This window comes from Brienomyrus brachyistius, unplaced genomic scaffold (assembly GCF_023856365.1).
Source record: "Brienomyrus brachyistius isolate T26 unplaced genomic scaffold, BBRACH_0.4 scaffold47, whole genome shotgun sequence".
Lineage (NCBI taxonomy): Eukaryota > Metazoa > Chordata > Actinopteri > Osteoglossiformes > Mormyridae > Brienomyrus > Brienomyrus brachyistius.
This window is the reverse complement of record NW_026042322.1, coordinates 2,435,886-2,453,654: the sequence shown is the minus strand read 5'-3', so window position 1 is coordinate 2,453,654 and position 17,769 is coordinate 2,435,886. Positions and strand designations below refer to the sequence as shown.

The following is a 17,769-nucleotide window of genomic DNA, read 5'->3' as shown; positions in this document are numbered from 1 at the left end:
CACAGTGTACAAGGGGGCGTGACCAGTGACCTCACGTGACCTTTGTCTTGTAAACCGACTTGGGTGGTCGATTCTGATGCTTCACCTATATTACAGCGAATAGCCGAGAATAAGCACTAATGCCCCACCCAAAGAAAGCACAGTTTAACAAGGGCACTAAGACGGAGCCTAAATTCTGTAAATGATGGAGACTGCAGTGCTGGAGGGCTTTCAGGTGCTGTAGTGTGTTTATAAGTATGAGATAATCTGTTATCCTGCACACCCTGCAGCCGAACAAAGGGTTTTATAAACAGGAAGGTCGCACACATTACCGTTGTCTTTCTGCAACCAGATATTGAGGGCTAATTATATATTTCCATTACAAATGTAAATACTGTAGCTAGTGAATTCTGTTTGTCCAGTGAAACTTCCAACACTGTAATGGATCTATTTTATTTCCTTCAAGGAGCAATTACTGTAAAACAAGAAAATGCCCACGTACTGTATATACCATCTTTCCTAGAACAGATTTATAATATGCTCCCCGAACATAAACTCTCTCTAGTGCTGTGGGACGCCAAAACAGGTAGTATTTTTAGATAGTACCCTGGGCAACTGTACAGTGACAATTATAGAGCCAACCATCCTATGAAATCGTCATTGTGAGAATTCATAAACACTGAAAAGGGCTCGATTACAGAACTTCAACGCGGCTTAAAATGAATTCCCATTCTGCAGTAAAAACAGAATCACCATTCAGTTCTTTGTCTCTATCTCTCTTTCACATGCACACAAACACACATTCAGATTGTATTCCCCGGTCTTCACTGCCCCGTACAGACTATGTTTATACAGCTTCCACTCACTCATTTGCGGCCCTTGTATTTCACTGTAGTTCTGGGTCGCAAAATTTAAAGTTCCATTTTTCTCTTGTATTTTAACCGTGCAAATACTCAGCTATGATTGGCAGAATGGCAGAAAGCAGAGACGACACAATTTCAGGACATGCTTCACAAGTTTGAATGGGGTCATATTGTTTATTGTACTGGAGTTCTGTAACAATGCGAAAATAATGACAATAATAAATGTTTATTACTGAAATAATAAATCATTCATCGTGGTCTAACTATGTGTCTATATTACAGATACAGAGCGACGCACAGCCTCCATTTTGCAAAATTACACAATACACAGAAATTCCATAATTTTGCAAACGTTATATTGTATCATGAGTGAATGCCACAGTGCACAATGAACACGTGAAAGAGGTGACCTCTGCGGAATCCTGGGTTCACCTCCGTGAATACATAACAACGTCGTAGCTTAATTCACAACACGCTCACGGTCCACGTTAAATTTGCTCCCCCAAGAAGTTAGTATTGCTATAATCGCATGCCTCCGGTGTGGATTCGTTCCCAAGGGAGCCGCCCTGTGCATCACACGCCTCCAAAAAGTAGCAAATGCCCGGAATATCGGGGGGGAAGTTCGGCGGAAGATCCTGTCGGGTTCTGGGTATAAAGACGAATTCTGGCCGACCTTTCAGCAGCCTAAGAAAGACACAACAGAGACGTCGGCCACCTTTTCACATAAAAGCTAAAAATGCAGAAAGAATCCAGATATTGTCCAAAGCTGCACTGCAAATCTACCTCTTTGAGCACACTAACAACTATTCAATAAACGACTTATCAACACTCTAGTTATCTAAAACAGCGTCAGAATGTACTATAATTCTCAAAAACAATAATTATATACAAGGTAAAGAAAGGCTTTAGGCTTGACCCATAACACAGTCCTCATTAAAATACCCAAAAAGGTGCCTGTTTGTTAAGTGAATAGAGATCGTAACCAGGCTGTTCTTTTGAAATGCTTGGTATTTGTTAATATTCAATCTCCTGCGAAAACTCAGTAAGTTATTTGAGTGGAGAACAGATCATCAGACCAGGAAAAGGTCACACGGATAAAAAGAAACCGGCGAGGCTGTAATGGTCTGCTTTCATTGTACAGCCCCTATGTAGCTCGTTGTTAATACAATCTGAATCACGTTAGTATGTGACCGCATTCCTGTATGCTTGATTTTCGGAACTGGGCATGTAGCCTTTCACAGTTTGGCGCGACCTTTTCTTAGACTCCTCCAAAATTTGGATTTCTGTAACATTTTTCGATGATACATTTCCGTCATCTTCCTGGAATGTTTAGATGATTTCACTAGTGTACTGTATAATGGGATTTCAGCTAAAGTTTGCGATAACATTTTTAAATATCAGCATCATCAAAGATTAACCAGTTAACAAAACAGGGGACAAGGGCATAGATTTCGGTATGGATAGTAAAGACGTGAGGATTTAGTGGACCCTGGACAGGGATGCAAAATGGGTTTTAAGTTATCAGTGCATTTTTTTAGTCTCTTATTCATCCCCTTATGAACTAACAAGATAGCTGTGATTATTAAAAATGTTTAATTACATCCCTGGGATTTGGAGAATACCCGTCGTTGTTTGCCTAGAAAACTCCAAGGATTCCCCAGGACAAAAACTGACAAAACTTCACCTGTAAGTCGTCGGGCTGATGTTGATTCTCCTCGGCAGGCTGCACGACTCGAACTTATTGGCCAGGGTGACATTGTTGCCGAAAAGGCAATATCTCGGCATCTTTACGCCAACGACGCCGGCGAGAATGGAGCCGGAGTGGAGACCGATTCGCATCTAAGAGTAAAAGGAAGCTGTTGAACATAGAACACCGTCCGAAAAGAAACCACAAATGAACTGACATATACGCATACATTGTGTATACAGAATATGACAGTCTCCTTCTGTATTGATTTCGTATTAAACTGACAGAAGTTCAATAAAAAAAAATAATAATAAACCTCATTCACTTAATATGAAACAATACATCTTGAAAGCTTTGACTTTGGAGCTGTTTACAATTAAATACAAGTCCTGCTCTCTTTTTAGATGACTTCTACCACCTCCGGTTCTGTTAAGTTAAATTAGCTAAATGTACAGACGCTCCGCAAGCCATCGCAGATGGAAAACCTGTGGTCCACTGGACCTCCCTCCTCCCACCATTTTTAACAGATTAAGGAGCCAATTTGTTTCACTTCCCTACATGACAAAAACTGAGCACAACAGTCTACAGCAATAAGACTCTTTTTTTTGTTTGGTTGCAGCCAAAAAGAAACTCCTATGTATAGTCATATGTCACGGTTCATTACTGTCTCTGTAGAAAACCATCATGGAGACGTCTCAAGCCTGCCTGTTTATTCCTGATAATTTTAATTCTCTCCGTATCCATGCCACCAACGAGCAGAGCTGTGGGATCGGCTGTCACAGCACGGCCCCCCCTTTGAAGTTCCCCGTCGCTGCCCCCATAACCGCACCACACTGTTCCCCAGAAATGCTTGATTATTCTCCAGATGGAGGTTTTCGAGTGCAAATGATAGAGTTAGTTTGATTAATTAAATCTACAGCGAACTGATTATTTATTTGACGTGGCCAGTTTCAGGTACAGACTGATTGCGCCGTTGCAGACAGCAAGAGCGCTTATACGCGACAAGACGATTAAGAAGTTAATGATTTAAGGGCATCATATTGAATGGAAGGTAGGTGTTTCCTCCCATGCTTGTTAAACTGGAATTACATGGACATGCTACGACCTTCATAGCTGCCGATCATGAGCAGCATGGTGTCAGTCTATGTCCCATTTTGGATGAAAACAAAGCTGAAGATTAAAAACAAAAATCAAGAAAAAAGCAGAGGGTGAATTTTCACTTTGAAAGCAAAAGGCCAGATTTTTTTAATGATGCTTATAAAACAATTTACTCTATTATCCGACTGAGTTAACATTTAAAGTCAATACTTTCGGTTGCGATAAAATATATCACAGAGGCACCGTCATGCAACTGATAATATATGCTGAAGTATTTTAAAATGGACTCCGTTGCTGACCTTAATGACTTCTCCGGTGGGGGTCATGACCTCATCTGATAGTTCCATCATCTTCAGGGCCATCATCGCAATCTGAACAGCGTGAGTCTGGCTCTCTTTGTGCAAACCCCCAGCCACACAGTATGCGTCGCCGATAGTCTCTACCTAGATTGTAGGGGAGATAAGGTACTTATCACATTCTGTAGCCGTACAAACAAGTACAAATGCATAAGTTCCATGGATGTATCTTCCAAATGCAGAGTTTCTCAAACCAGTCCTCAGAGAGCCCCAGACGGCTTACAATTCTGCTCTACCCCAGCTCCCAGTAGGCAGCAAAAATGTGAACTGTCTGGGGGTGAGCTGGGAGGAAACAAAAAACGTGGACTGTCTGGGGGTCCCCAGGGACCAGGTTAAGAGACACTGTCCTAATGTCATGGGGGTGTCTGGGGCCTATTCAAGGCAACACAGGACACAAGGCAGGGTTAACACCCTAGACTAAATGCCAGCCCGTCTCAGGGCACTCACTAACACACACGCTTGTACACTATGGGAGGTTTAGAAATGCCAGTGTAATATGGCATTTGCAAATTTGTAATTGACATTAGTGCAATATATTCCCTGCATCTGATATTGACCAACAGGCATACTTTCAGTAACTGGCACCAAGATTTACATATCCTTCTTTGAGGAAGTCATCGCGCGCCGAATCCTCAGGCTGTAATCCCGCTCCTCGATTGTTCCTCTGTCACGTTACATAAACGTTACTTTGCATCTCCTACTTTTATGTAGCGGTTAGACACATAAACAAACAGTCTACGAATGTCCAAGTATACGTCCAAGTAATGTTTCTACTAAAGCACTTAGGAACTTTTTGGTTAAGGTTATGTCCAAACTATTTATAGAGATAAATGTCATAAAACATTAAAAACACTGTACCATCTTCTGCTATAGACTATATGGGGACACACTCCATCTCACGTTGCAGTTTAGTTTGAGAGTAAGAGCTCAGTTTGCCTGTTTTTTCCCCAGAAATATGTTCATTTCTAATTGGGATTTATTTTCCAAACATTTACTTTATAGGCAAGGAAATGTCAAATTGATTGATTGAACTGAATATAAATATATTAAATATTAACAATTTAAAGGAAACTGCTTATTGTACATTTCTAATATATGAGAAAAGAAATGTATGACATGAGGAACGTTATTTTACAGGAAGAGGTTTTGACATGCGGTCCGTTGGATGACCTGCGGGCGGCTATTAGCTTTTCTTGGAAACAGTTTCGGTTTTAATTGGTTCGATAAGGAAAGAATTATCTGGAATTAGATTAAATTAATATGATTCTCTCATAGTATAAAAACAGGATTTCTACTAGCATAGAAATTGTTGGAAAATATTATGGGACTATCACAAATTTGTGAAATAAAATGAAATATAATGAATGCTGGTAAGGTACATGGCAGAGAAAACAATAACAGAGGAAAGTGAAAATGTTAGTCTGGCTAATGATGTGCCATGTTTATTTTTCGCGTAGACGTGTATTTTTATTTAAATGTATGAATGATTTAAGATCTAAAATTGAGAGTTTGGAAGATGCTTTATGAGAACATAATAATGCTGAATAATAAAATAATGCAGTGATAAAGGGGGGCTGTATCACTCAGCCCTTACTTAGCCAGATACCTTGTCCGATTTAAGGTAGTCTGAGCTAAATGTGAGTGAATGAAGAAGTCCATTAGAACTGGGGTGCCTTAAATCCGGCAAGTTATCTGGCTAAGCAAGAACCCAGGCTCTGTGAAGCCGGCCCCAGGACTGAGTGTTGGGTGCATTATACCTTGTAAACATCCAGCTCTCCGCATTGGTGGTCAAACCTGGTGTAGAGCTCGTTCAGCATGGTGACCACCTGCATTGGGCTACACATAGAGCAGATGGCGGTGAAGCCCACGATGTCGGAGAACAGCATGGTGATGTTGTCAAACTTCTTAGCCTGCACCGGCTGGCCCTGCCACAACTTCTGGGCCACCACGCCCGGGAATATGGTGAAGAGGAGGTCCACGGTTTTCTTTTTCTCCTCCTCCAATGCCCAGTGGGCCTGTTCCAGGGCGGTCTTGGCCTTCCCCAACCTCTTCTTCAGCCCATCCTGTGCCTTGGCTTGTTCCCCCACCAGGACCACGTCCCTCAGGGCATTGTGAATCGGGATGTCGGAGAGGTACAAACCCCTCCCTGTCAGCTGCTCCAGCGTGTCCACGCAAGGGGAACCCAGAAACAAGATACTGTTGGACTCTGAAATGAAGATCATTTGTCCTTTGAGGTCCATGAGCTTAAAAAAAATGGAAAGAAGTTCATAAACAGTCATAAGTTCGTCAACAAAATTAACCTCAGGTATGGAGGCCAAGCAGAAGTTGATCATTTATTTGCGGTCTGCAGAACATATTGACAACTTAGATTGTATCAGAAGTTATCGAATAAATGCAAACACCAATACATTTCATTAGTTAACGGACGCTGTAGTATATCTCTGAGTTTTACACGTCATAAGCTCATGAAGTACTTTAAAGCGCATTTAATGTGAGGCGTTAAAATGCTCGTTGATCAGTGAGTGTTATGGGTGGGTCATCACTGCGTTTGAGGCTATCATCCAAGACAACAGTGACTCTCCCAGAATACAGATCCTTCGTTTTATCATTCATTTATCTTTTCCTTCTTCTTTTCAACAGTAATTTCAGACATCGCAATTCACCATTCCTCAGCATAGAACGATAAAAACGCTAACGTCCATTACCTTAGTTGTGCCCTCCGCAATAGCAGAAGTGCCGCCGTGCTTTATTCTTAGAACAAATTGTGTGTTTAGCATGGATAAAATACTCTGGAAAGTGCCCCTGATCTGAGGAGACAGGATCACAAAATGTTCCTCGAAAACCGGTTTCCTTTGGACGTCTTTGCGGCTAAGTCTTTTCCTCAGCCCGTCACCGATCTGCAATAAGTTCATATCCCGGTCGAACAGGACGTGAAAAGGAAACGTGGAGTTAAAAAACGAAATGGGTATATCCACTGGAAACTGTGCCTTCAGCGGACTGGGGGTCAGGTGCTTGGTGTTTTTCACCAGCACGGAGTAGAGCAGGTGGGGCTGGTGGTGGGACTGGAGGGCACTCTCTTTGCAGCACGGCGGCTCCATGGCCACCTCCACGTCCGTCTGGTACAGCAAACTGGCAGCCGCCTGGATGATGCCAGGGAAGAACAGCTCTGTCGCTTTGTCAGGGTTGAAGTAGTACACAGTCAGCAGACCTGGATCTTTATCCAGACAGAGCACGGAGGCTTCGTTTACACAATCCTCACTGGCTGGATGGTGTGGCGTGCTCTGTTTTAAAAGCACGTTAAAGCTGTTCAGGAAGTCGTGAAGGGCTCCCCCCACTGCACCCAAAATGTGTCCATCCTCCTCATAACACGTCTTAAACACTTCGATCCCAAGTGAAACTTTAACGCTGCTCAGAGGAATACCTGTAATATTCAGAACGAACAAGGTATCGGTCACAACGCAATTGTATATCCACTGTTTGGGTTTCGTTTTAAAACTAACCTTACGTTACCTGCTTTGATGGAGTATGTCTCCATATGCTCCTTCAGGCTCTCTACATTTCCAAAATTCACATCTTGCCTAGAAAAAATAAATAAATAAAATGAGTATTTCTCTGTTTAAAACTGTTGTCAGTAAAAGTGAAATGCGCGCACACGCGTGGACGCGCACAAATGCTTCATACGCAGGTGCATGTTAAAATATTCTGTATTCTCCCATCGCGATCTAAAGCATTTTAACTCGTTGTCTTTCATACTCCGTTTTAATTCGCTTGTTATGCATTTTTCCACATTTAGCCTACGTGTATTATCACGTCTGGGTACCGAGTAGGACACTGCGGGTCATATTTGGTTACGATTCAAATATGTTTTCACGAACGAGTACTTAATATAAATACCATTCAACATGGAATGGAAATGGAATAATTTGAGTTTTGTTAATCATTTTACAAATAATACACACAAATGTACATGTGAATTACATGACATTTTCATAATACATAATTATTACCACAATTAAAACAATTAAACTATAGAAATTAATGTCAATACAAAAAAATGTGAATCTTACCATATCATGTCTAAGGTATGCTGTTTCACCATTCTAAGAAAAGCGGCATGCAGCCTCTGAAACTGCAAATACGGTAATAAGGTAAATAACACATATAATACCGCATAATGTATTTACTCGGATATACTTTCCAAACAAACTAAAGGAGACACGAAGACCCATTAGATTCAAGTTTTCCAGAATTGTGATATGTAAAAAAAAATATTTGAGAGTTGACGTAATACGCAGAGCTCTCAGACATACTCAAATTAACATTCAGACAGTGTTTTGTCGTGTTTAACTGGAAAGCCAATGACTGGAACAAGCCAGGTTATTAGACGTAATTGTTTTGTGGCAGCCAGCACGGATGACATTCATTTACCTCTGGGAAAACTAATTTTCGGACGCTTTCTCCTAATGTCTGTAGATTAACTTTGCTTCTGCTGATTTTGCGCTGCTGTAGTATCTCCGGAGCACTTCCGTGCACCTCTTTTAATACTGGCAAGGCACATCCTGCAAAGGTACTCGGACGCTGCTCACAGTCACTTCGCTCCGTGTTTTGCCCAATCTTGGAGAAGGTGCATTCTCCAGTAATTTTTAGCTCCTTTAATTTCGTGCAAAACATTGTTTCCCCTTTCAATGCAAACGTCTAAACTGTCCACTAGACATATGCGTCCCAGCTATGCCAAACTGTATTCCAGCGTGAAGGCATCCCCACAGACGGACGCATAGATAATTCCGATGCGCGCTATACCTGCATCGTCCACCAAATAAGCATCACCTACAGATGACAACTAAACATAACGTTCGTAGTAAATCGCCAGGCGAAATGATGGGTGGAAAAAAGCCGTAAAACCGGCCAATAACAACCAGCAGGAGATACTGTGCAAGACCAATGAATGCGCAAGTAGGCTGGGCTTCTGTTAAAAACATAAAAGGCACGGAGCCCCGGAGCGCCGCGTACCGAAAAGGGTAAAAGCCGGGTTGTGGTATGTGCTGAGTGGCTACGTATGAAGCGTTTCCCCGGAGAAACGATACGGATTCCATGAATATCACATAATGATGCACAAAAAAATCCATTCCACTAACAATTTAATATTATTGTCACACCACACGTGCCTTATGCGGTTATCTGAACACAATTGCAATTGCATATAATTGTTCATTGTCCAGTTTCCCAACATCGTTTTACATAACACCAGTAAATACCAGTATGTTTGTTATGGTCCCGCTAGACATTCGCGGTGAAACACTATGGTAATAATATTCTAACTAACATCATGAATCAGCTGGGGTTCCCGTTAATTAACTTACTGGGCTGTTTTAATTCCTCTGGCGCTTGTTTGCGCATCGGCGTGGTGGAACACTAATTCTCCGTATCTTTCGCTTTGAAATCGTCCTTTAAATATTAAGTAATCTACTTAGTATCCCCTGCGTGTGTTAGAAACGAAGAATAAGGACCAAGGGCAGGCAATGTAAGCAAACTGAGAGTCAGGGCGACTAAAATAACAGGACATTTGCTCGATTCAGTGATTTGTGCTGTTTAGAATTTTGTTTGAGTGATTCTCTTGCATTTCCTTATTAGTAAAGGAAGGCTACTGAGATAGAATCAAGGAAAGGTATTTAAGGCTGACAAGTCCCATGAAAATGTCAGCCTAAGATGCGGGTAACCAAAGACCGGTAAACGATGTAAAACCCATTTCGGCAACCAATCCAGGATTGTGGATTAAACAAACCACACAACACTTAATCCTTGATTTATGCGTGCAGTTTTTTTCTTTGACATCCTAATCCTGAAGTTATACACTAAGTGGAAAGGACCTCAAGAAGACCACAAAGGAACCAAAATTTTCTGTTCCGAGGTTAACTGCGAAAGACAGAGAGAGAGAGAGAGAGAGAGAGAGAGAGAGAGAGAGAGATGAGAATGTTAGGAGTGGAATGGTGAGTTTTTGATTGGTTCACACTCACTCATTGTTTACCGCAGGTGCACTGCCCCCTCCAGGCGTGGGGGGAGGGGAAGTTGGTACTGATGGCCAGCCGACACAGGAGTGCAGGGACGTGCGGAGCAGCACATTGTCAGGGGCTGGAGGCCTGCTTTCTGCAGTGCTGTACGCTCAAGCACTCAATCTTCAATCCAAATCTGAATCCTGAGACCAAAAGAGGCCGTTTATTTCATGGACTGTTAGATTACGAGTCCTGCTGCCCTAAAGCTATTCTGGCAACAGTTTCTAAATTATAATTATAAATGAGGCGCACCCTGTAATCAAGATTTTACACCTTAATCTACAAAGTTATATAATGTGGCACACCTTTTGGTGGTATATAAATGAGGACTTTTAATTCTTTTCTGAATAATCCAGGAACGTCGAAATGGGTAGATCTAATTTTTCTGACGTGCAGCTTGAAAAATGCTAATTTCTCAGCAACAGTTTATTTCAGCAGGCACATAAGTCTATGATTAGATGTGCAATTACGAGATATATCTTCTGGAATTTCTAAATACCGTCCATATTTTAGTAGATGTGCCTAAAGTGAATCGGATAAACAACCGGATGTATTTTTATAGTAAGGTCATGTCAACAAGTGTTACAGAGTAATATTCATAATAATAGGTAATTACAGTCAAGTGACTGAATCACAATTTAGCGGACGATGGTTCAGCATCATACTGAGAGCATTCAATGGTTTTATTTTTGGAATTTTGACAGTAATTTTATGAATAGAATTGTGATCTACGGGCGACTAAAATAAAATAAATTAGCGCGACTAAAATAACATCATATGATACTATTGGCTGCATACTTGTGCTTTTACATGTGGGAAAATGAAAGAATCATATCTCGAGGAGGCAACGGAAATACTAGCCGAGAAAGCGTCACGAATATAAATGCGACCGACTGATGTCATTCTCTCTCCACCTTAACATTCTGCTTTTCCTTCCGTCGCAGGTCTCCATCAAAGCGCACTTCAGCGCCAAAAATGCAGAGGCGTGCAAACAAACAAAAAAAAACTGTTTCAATTGCATACTTACCAGGTCTAGGCGGTAACATGGAAGCCACAGCTCAAAATAAACATGGACATTTTTGTGACACATGAGCGTGCTGAAAATGGAAAGTTTAGCTGAGGTGCATCATATACTTAAGTTTCTTCTAGTATTTATTATGCTTAATTTGTATTATAGACGTTATATATTAGAGGGATGTTTCAATAATTAGATGTCATGGGGGAATGGTTGCGATAACGTGTGTACTGATTAAGTATGGATTAAGCATCTAGCTTGATATTTGATCTTTGGAGTATTTAATTTAATGATCAGTGGTCATTGTTGACACACCACGACAAAATGTGTCTTCTGCATTTAACATTTGACAGAGCAGGGGGCAGCTCAGTGGTGCATTGCTGGTTAGGGATTCGAACCAGCAATCTTTCGATTACAAGGGCACTTCCATAAGCATTAAGACACCACTGCCCACTGTTCACTGTGTGTAGAGTACATGTACACACACAATGATTGGGTGAGGTAGAAGGACATCGCTACATAAATACATGCACATCGCTGGGTAAAGTGTTAATGAGAGGTTTCACTAATTAATGGGGGTGGAGTTAAAACCAGCAGCATCCACAGCTATTAATAATCCATGACTTCTCACCATTAGTCTACAAGCCCACAGCAGGTTTGAGAACAGCCATTGTTTCCCCTTCATCTTCAGCTTCAGTTTTCATTGGGTAGTACGTTCATAAAAAAAAAACCTTAACCTATAAAAACTGAAAATATATGGAATTATAACAGTGCTTCAGCCATAAGTGTCAGATAGAAAGGTATCGATTCCCAAGCAAAATCACTGGCAAATACAAGGCTTGGTTCTGATGGTTTTTGAACCAACGCAAGATCATTCAGGTCATCAGTCTGTCACTAGACTTATTTCATGTCAGGCATCGAGCAGAAGCAGAGGAAAACTTGTTTGTGTTCTTGAAAGATTTGTTTGCCCTCTCCGAATTTTCGCTATAATCTTTACGGAAGCGGGTGGAAACAATCCTGTGGGTGCTGTCTTTACACAAGCCTGGAGCTTCTCGAAGAGAAAGGGGAAGGTGCTTCAAAGGAGAGAGAAGAATCTGCTTCCCATCGAGTCGTTTTAAAATCTCGACTCATCCTCCTTATCCGTTACGCTCCAAGCTCGTGTGACGGATGTCTGTTTTTGGCAGATTGAAACCGAGAATTAAAAACATCCAGGGCGATGCTGATCTCTTAAACGCTGAGCCTTCTCAGCGTCATTTTATCGGTGATTAAACATAATAATCCCCAGCTCCATAAATAGATGCTTCTGCGGTTTGATGTAACTCACTTTGCAAATCAATCACAAGCCATTAATCTGTGAGCTATTTGTACGCGCCTTTGTTAACAGACCGTGTTTGTTTTGTTAGTAAGGTCCACATGGTCTTCAAGTTTGTGCCAGACCATTAAAAGTGTTCTTCTTTCGTCTGTACAACAGTGGACCAGTTAAAATGCTGGAGTCAAGAGAAGAGTTTGAAGTAATGGCAGAAATAGTCATTAGGGTGGATTCCGGTGGGCGCTGCCTTCACAGGGAAATCAGAGCCTTCACAGTCAAAGGGAAAAGCGTTGTATTTTTTTTATTTACCATGGTACTGAGGTGAAGAAATTATCTAACCCAAATGTCACTTTCTGCTAAATCATTCGCAGCACTGACTTTCAGAACTTTCAAACCTTACAGCAACTATATTTAATCAAAATCAACAAATGATTTGTGAGAAAGCTGTATCTGTGAAGGTTACAGCTCACCTATTTTTAAAGCCCTACTTTACATCCCTTCATATAGCAGAGCACAGACGCTCCTCTACTTACGAATGAGTTACGTTCTGGACGGCCTTTCGTAACTTGAAATGTTGGTAAGTCATTATTCAACATGATTTTAAGGGCATATGCAAGTGCAAAGACCTAGGATGCTGGGAGTACGCACGCTACGCTGCTGCAGGGCGGGAGTAGCGGCCAGAAGTCGTACTAGGTGGGATTTGCGTGCAGAAAAAAAAATTGATGTTGCAGATAGGAAACGGGAGCCCAATGAACACAATTTGGACTTACAGTTCTCTTCGTTCGTATGTCCGTAAGTTCGTAAGTTGAAAGTTCGTAAGTAGAGGAGCGTCTGTATGACTTAGTTAGAAGATCTTTCCTTTCATGTTCAGCATGGATTGACATGTGGTACAGTGTGCGTCCCAGCCTCAGATAGGCTGCAGGCCCAGTGAGCCCTGGTGCAGTTCTGCTCCCTAAGGTACAAACAACATTAATCTACCCCAATGGTACAAAAATGTTCTTCAGAGCCATTTCTGCATCTTAAAAGGTAGATTTACCGACAGCTAAGGGTATAACTGGAAGACCCTAATTGTGATTGTACCCTCAAAGGTACAAGGTGTTACCTCTTTTTCTAATAGATTATTATTATTATTATTATTATTATTATTATTATTATTGCTATCATGTCCAAACAAAAGGACCCCCCCTTCTCTTTCCTCCTGGTGGAGAATCAAGGAAATACACATTCATTCATTTTTCTGTTACAAAAGAATTCTAAACTCTGCAGATGACGAGCATGAATTAAAATTAATCAGATAGGCCAATAGATGGAACTTTTAGCGACAAAAGCCTCTATTACGTAAATTTAGCTAAACTACCATTCACTCACACACACACACACACACACACACACACACACAAGCTGCCATTTCACAGGCAGCGTATTCGGGAGACTCAGTCCAATGTTGATTAGATTCCACTGGCGACTCATAACGCCAAACTAGCTGAGCAAAAAATCTGTGCATGTGTAGTATATAGCACCAAATTAAATGGCCAAGTTTGTACGTAAAAGCTTTTCACACAAGATAAATCTGTGTGTGAGGCACATTGGCTTTTTACACACACTCAGACAATACTGTAGGTATGCAAATAAACATCTTATGTTTCAGCATCACTGGACATCCATGCAATGAGCAATTTCATGACGTCGTGAGCAGGAGGTCACTCAAGTCACGATCTCTTCATTAAAACGAGCGGCGGTATTGCATTTGCTAAACAACGTGATACGCAGATGGATCCCCCTACAGCCAAAGTTTGTTGTCTGACCTTAATGGTTTATTTAACTTTAGCCTTTGGAGTCAGGCGGATGGGCAGGCCTCTCCGCAGCAGGCCTCTCCACAGCAGGCCCAGGTTCACCAGAGCGCAGATGTATCGCTGGCATGAGGTCGGTGACCTAACGACGGCAGTAACCTCATCTCGCTAGTTTGAAGCTCCGCCTTTCCATCCCGATCTTTCACGCTCTGTTTCAGAAGTCAGAATCCCCCCCCCCCCCCCCCCCCCGCCGTGTTCAGGCGCAGACTCGACGACTTTCACGGCTCAGAAAATGGGGTTAAAGCCGATCGATGGCGCATCCCCCGAGTCGTGACAACATTCGTGTCACATTCCTGACAGAAAGGAACGAAGCCCGAGGATGAGATTGCAATCTCTGTCGGTGGTTTTCCACTCAGAAAAAAAAAACATCATCCGCCATTTGTCCAGTCAGAAAGCTGCTCCGGTATCAAGCATTCATAAAAAGGTCACGGTTGCATAATAGATGCATTTTGTGAGCGGTTTCCTCAAAGGAACACATCACGCACCTTCTGTGTGTAGTTCTGCCTTCGACACATATTTCCGCTACTTGCCTTTTCTGCTCCACCAGCCTTAGTGTTGAACGTTTCGATCCCGCCGCTGCTGCCGGCTGTATGTTTACTGGCCCCATGGCATGTAGGTTCTTTCTAAGCCCCCTGGCCTTTTTTCCACGCAGTTCAAAGACATACGATTAGGCGAATTGCCGTCTCTAAATAGCCCACAGCAGGTGCGTCCCGTGATGGATGGACATCCTGTCCATGGTGTACACCTGTTCTGTGTCCTTTGCTGCCTGCGATGTGGTCCAGCCTTGCTTCTCACTATTTTTTACAGGATAAACACTTAGAAGATGTATCAGTGCACCCAAATCAAGTAACTCTTACTGATACCATCTAGTTTTGCAATTGCATTATATTGTCAGCGTTATAGATTGCCTAGCAACTGTCCCAAAAACAAACCATTCTTTTTGTGACACATAGCATGCATCCCAGAAGACTCTGCTCATGGTTATTGATTAAAATAGTTTTTTTTTTAAGTGTAGGCTTGTAAATACAGCTGCTTCCTGCTCTGTGGGGATTTCTTTCTCTTCGTTTTAAGATGTTTCCTCACACATGGCGGCTAACGTATCGCCGACCTCTTTTCAGAGCCGCTGCTCCGTTTCACAGTGCAGAAACCGTGTCGGAACGGGATTCGTCTTAGGAAGCACCGTGTGAGTCACGCAGGTTTGGATTTTAGAAGTCCTACCGCGGGAGAGCTTGAGCAAAACGTGTCAGTCGAAAGATATATTTGAGAAACAGAACATTCCTTGTGATTTATAATTCATTGCGACTTTAAGAAGCCCGTCATTTTGAAATCACTGAAGTTGCTCGGGAGTCTCTTGCCTGAAATGAAGTTTGAGATAGCCAGCTTTCTGTGAATAGTGAGAATTATGTTACGATGTATTTCCAAGTCCCAAAGATAACAATGTTGCTGACATACGCAATTCACCAGCACTTGTGTAATCTTCACACAAACAGTTCCAAAGATTTAATGGACACTTTGAGCTACTTTGAGCATTATTTTCCCCTATGGTAGGCCCCTGCTGCATGAAAAGACATAAATACCACAGATATCAAGGCAGGGGTCTCTAACTATGGTCCTGGAGAGCTACTATCCAGTAGGTTTTCTGTCCTACCTGGCTTCTGCTGAGGCACACCTGTTCTCGGGCAGGCCAAAATACCAGTAACAGGTGTGACTCATCAGAAGATAGAAAACCTACTAGATAGTAGCTCTCCAGGACCAGAGATAGAATCACCTGTCATGAGGTAAACAAGTACCTTTATCTGGTTATATTTAGTGCTGATTTAATAAGTTAATAAATGTAGCTGGGTTTTCAAAAAATGTTTCCAAATAAGGCATATTTCCAAAAGAATTCCAATGCCCATGAGGCATTTCATGTCAGGTCAGGTTGGGCAGCATGCACCCACCACACAGCGAAACCCCTCCGGATCCTGGCTGGCGACCCCCCAGGCAGACACACGGTCCAGTCCCACCCTCCGGATATGGCCGTCCATCTGCCGCATCTAGGTGTTACACCCTCAGTGAAACGCACCATATGATCGTAACTGAGACTCCCTCACAATGCAGGTAATGTGCCTCATTCAGGACTCCTCCAGTATTGCGTGGAATGTTGTATCGAATGAGCATTTCATGTGCTCATATATAATTGATAAGGGCTGCAAAACTGATTTAAAATATAATAATCACCAATTAACTACGTAATTTTAAAAGGAACGAAAAGATTATGCTCCTGCTAGGGGTCAGTGACTCTTTCCGTTTTTTTTTTAAACCCTGGATAGAATTCACCATCGACACATCATTTAATCATAAGTCGGCACAGAAAAGCAAACATCTGAACGTATGCATAATGCATAAGCAGCCGGTGAGGTGGAATTAAACTACTCCCCTACTCGCAGATCGTGTCCTTCGGCGCAGCACTGTCGGGACCCTGGGGGTGTCTGCGTTACATCCAGCAGCTTTACAGACGCGTGCAATGATTCTCTGCAGGACTTTCGGCTTCTGAAAGATAAAGACGGGAACATCTTGATAGTTTGTTAAATACAGCTTTCTTCTGACAGGATGATGACTCGGTTTGAACCGAGGTCGCTGGCATTTTTACTGTTCAGCAGTTCGCCGGACAAGTGTCCCTTTTTCGGTCGCCTAAAAGGAGAACGAAGTACGGAGTGAGGAATGTCGGGAGTGACTTATGGATCGCTCTCCCACGCTTAGCTCCTGTGATAAGCTGTCATAAGTCTTCTAAAAGTCCTCGTCTTCACTCCATTAATTAGAGAAGTATGACATATAAAGGTCTGCTTTATGTCTCTGTCCAACGTATAAATAAACACATAAACCTAAAATTACTATTTTTCCATATTTGTTGATGTCTTATCTCTTCCTTTCCAGTTCATTTTTTAAAACTTTTATAACATGTTAAAAGCTGGTTTAAAAGCATCCGGTAAGCGATGAAGTTACTCTCTGACTTCAAATATGGGGGAGTTTAATATAGACGCCAGTATAATTTTGGCTTGAGAGATGATGGGGGGTTGGGGGGGGGGGGGGATGAAGACAGATTAAAATGCTAATGTAAAATGAAATGGCATTGTTTAATGAGCTTACAAAGTAATTTCCTAAATCATTGGCTGTGTGATTAACAATCGCTGCCGCCAACACGACATTAACCTGTAATCATGCTGGATAACCGATTTTTGTCCTGTGACCTGTGACTCTTCACATCTTAGCGGTTCATTTTGTGCATTTCATGACGTGGCAAACGCAATGATTAAGTATCTTTGCCTGCAAAAATGTCTAAAAATGCAGAAACACAATACAAGATGTCTCCCAGATGATTACGTCGTAGGATTATCAAGATTATGCTGAAAATCAGTTTGTACACTTTGGAAGTGAGTTGTGTAAAGAAGAATTTGTCGAAGACTGTGTGCTACTTTGTTATTACAAAAACGAGGCAGTATTACAGAAGGGGAAGACTAATGCAAGACCAAAATAATTATTAATTATTCGTTTTGAAGATGAAGTCAAACTAAAACAAGAC

The 17,769-nt window shown here is 41.9% G+C and overlaps 1 protein-coding gene across 1 annotated transcript; it reads right to left on the bottom strand.

Annotated features, from left to right (window-relative positions):
• Nucleotides 1–992: 992 nt before the first annotated feature.
• gucy1a1 (guanylate cyclase 1 soluble subunit alpha 1) lies at nt 993–8,853 on the bottom strand. Its single transcript, XM_048999849.1, has 8 exons — nt 8,412–8,853; nt 8,051–8,112; nt 7,494–7,561; nt 6,689–7,404; nt 5,741–6,226; nt 3,927–4,070; nt 2,527–2,681; nt 993–1,526 (listed from the first exon to the last, which is right to left on the bottom strand). Exons 1-8 carry the CDS (start codon nt 8,652–8,654, stop codon nt 1,331–1,333), a joined length of 2,070 nt encoding a protein of 689 aa, XP_048855806.1. The 5' UTR covers nt 8,655–8,853; the 3' UTR covers nt 993–1,330.
• Between the last annotated feature and the right edge of the window lie 8,916 nt (nt 8,854–17,769).

Excerpts from the sequence above, each read along its gene's own strand:
- gucy1a1 (XM_048999849.1), bottom strand. The coding sequence starts at position 8,654 with ATGTTTTGCACGAAATTAAAGGAGCTAAAAATTACTGGAGAATGCACC. Across the intron at positions 7,405-7,493 it reads GACATACTCCATCAAAGCAG|GTATTCCTCTGAGCAGCGTT; the intron begins GTAACGTAAGGT and ends TGAATATTACAG. Across the intron at positions 1,527-2,526 it reads ATCAGCCCGACGACTTACAG|GCTGCTGAAAGGTCGGCCAG; the intron begins GTGAAGTTTTGT and ends TGTCTTTCTTAG.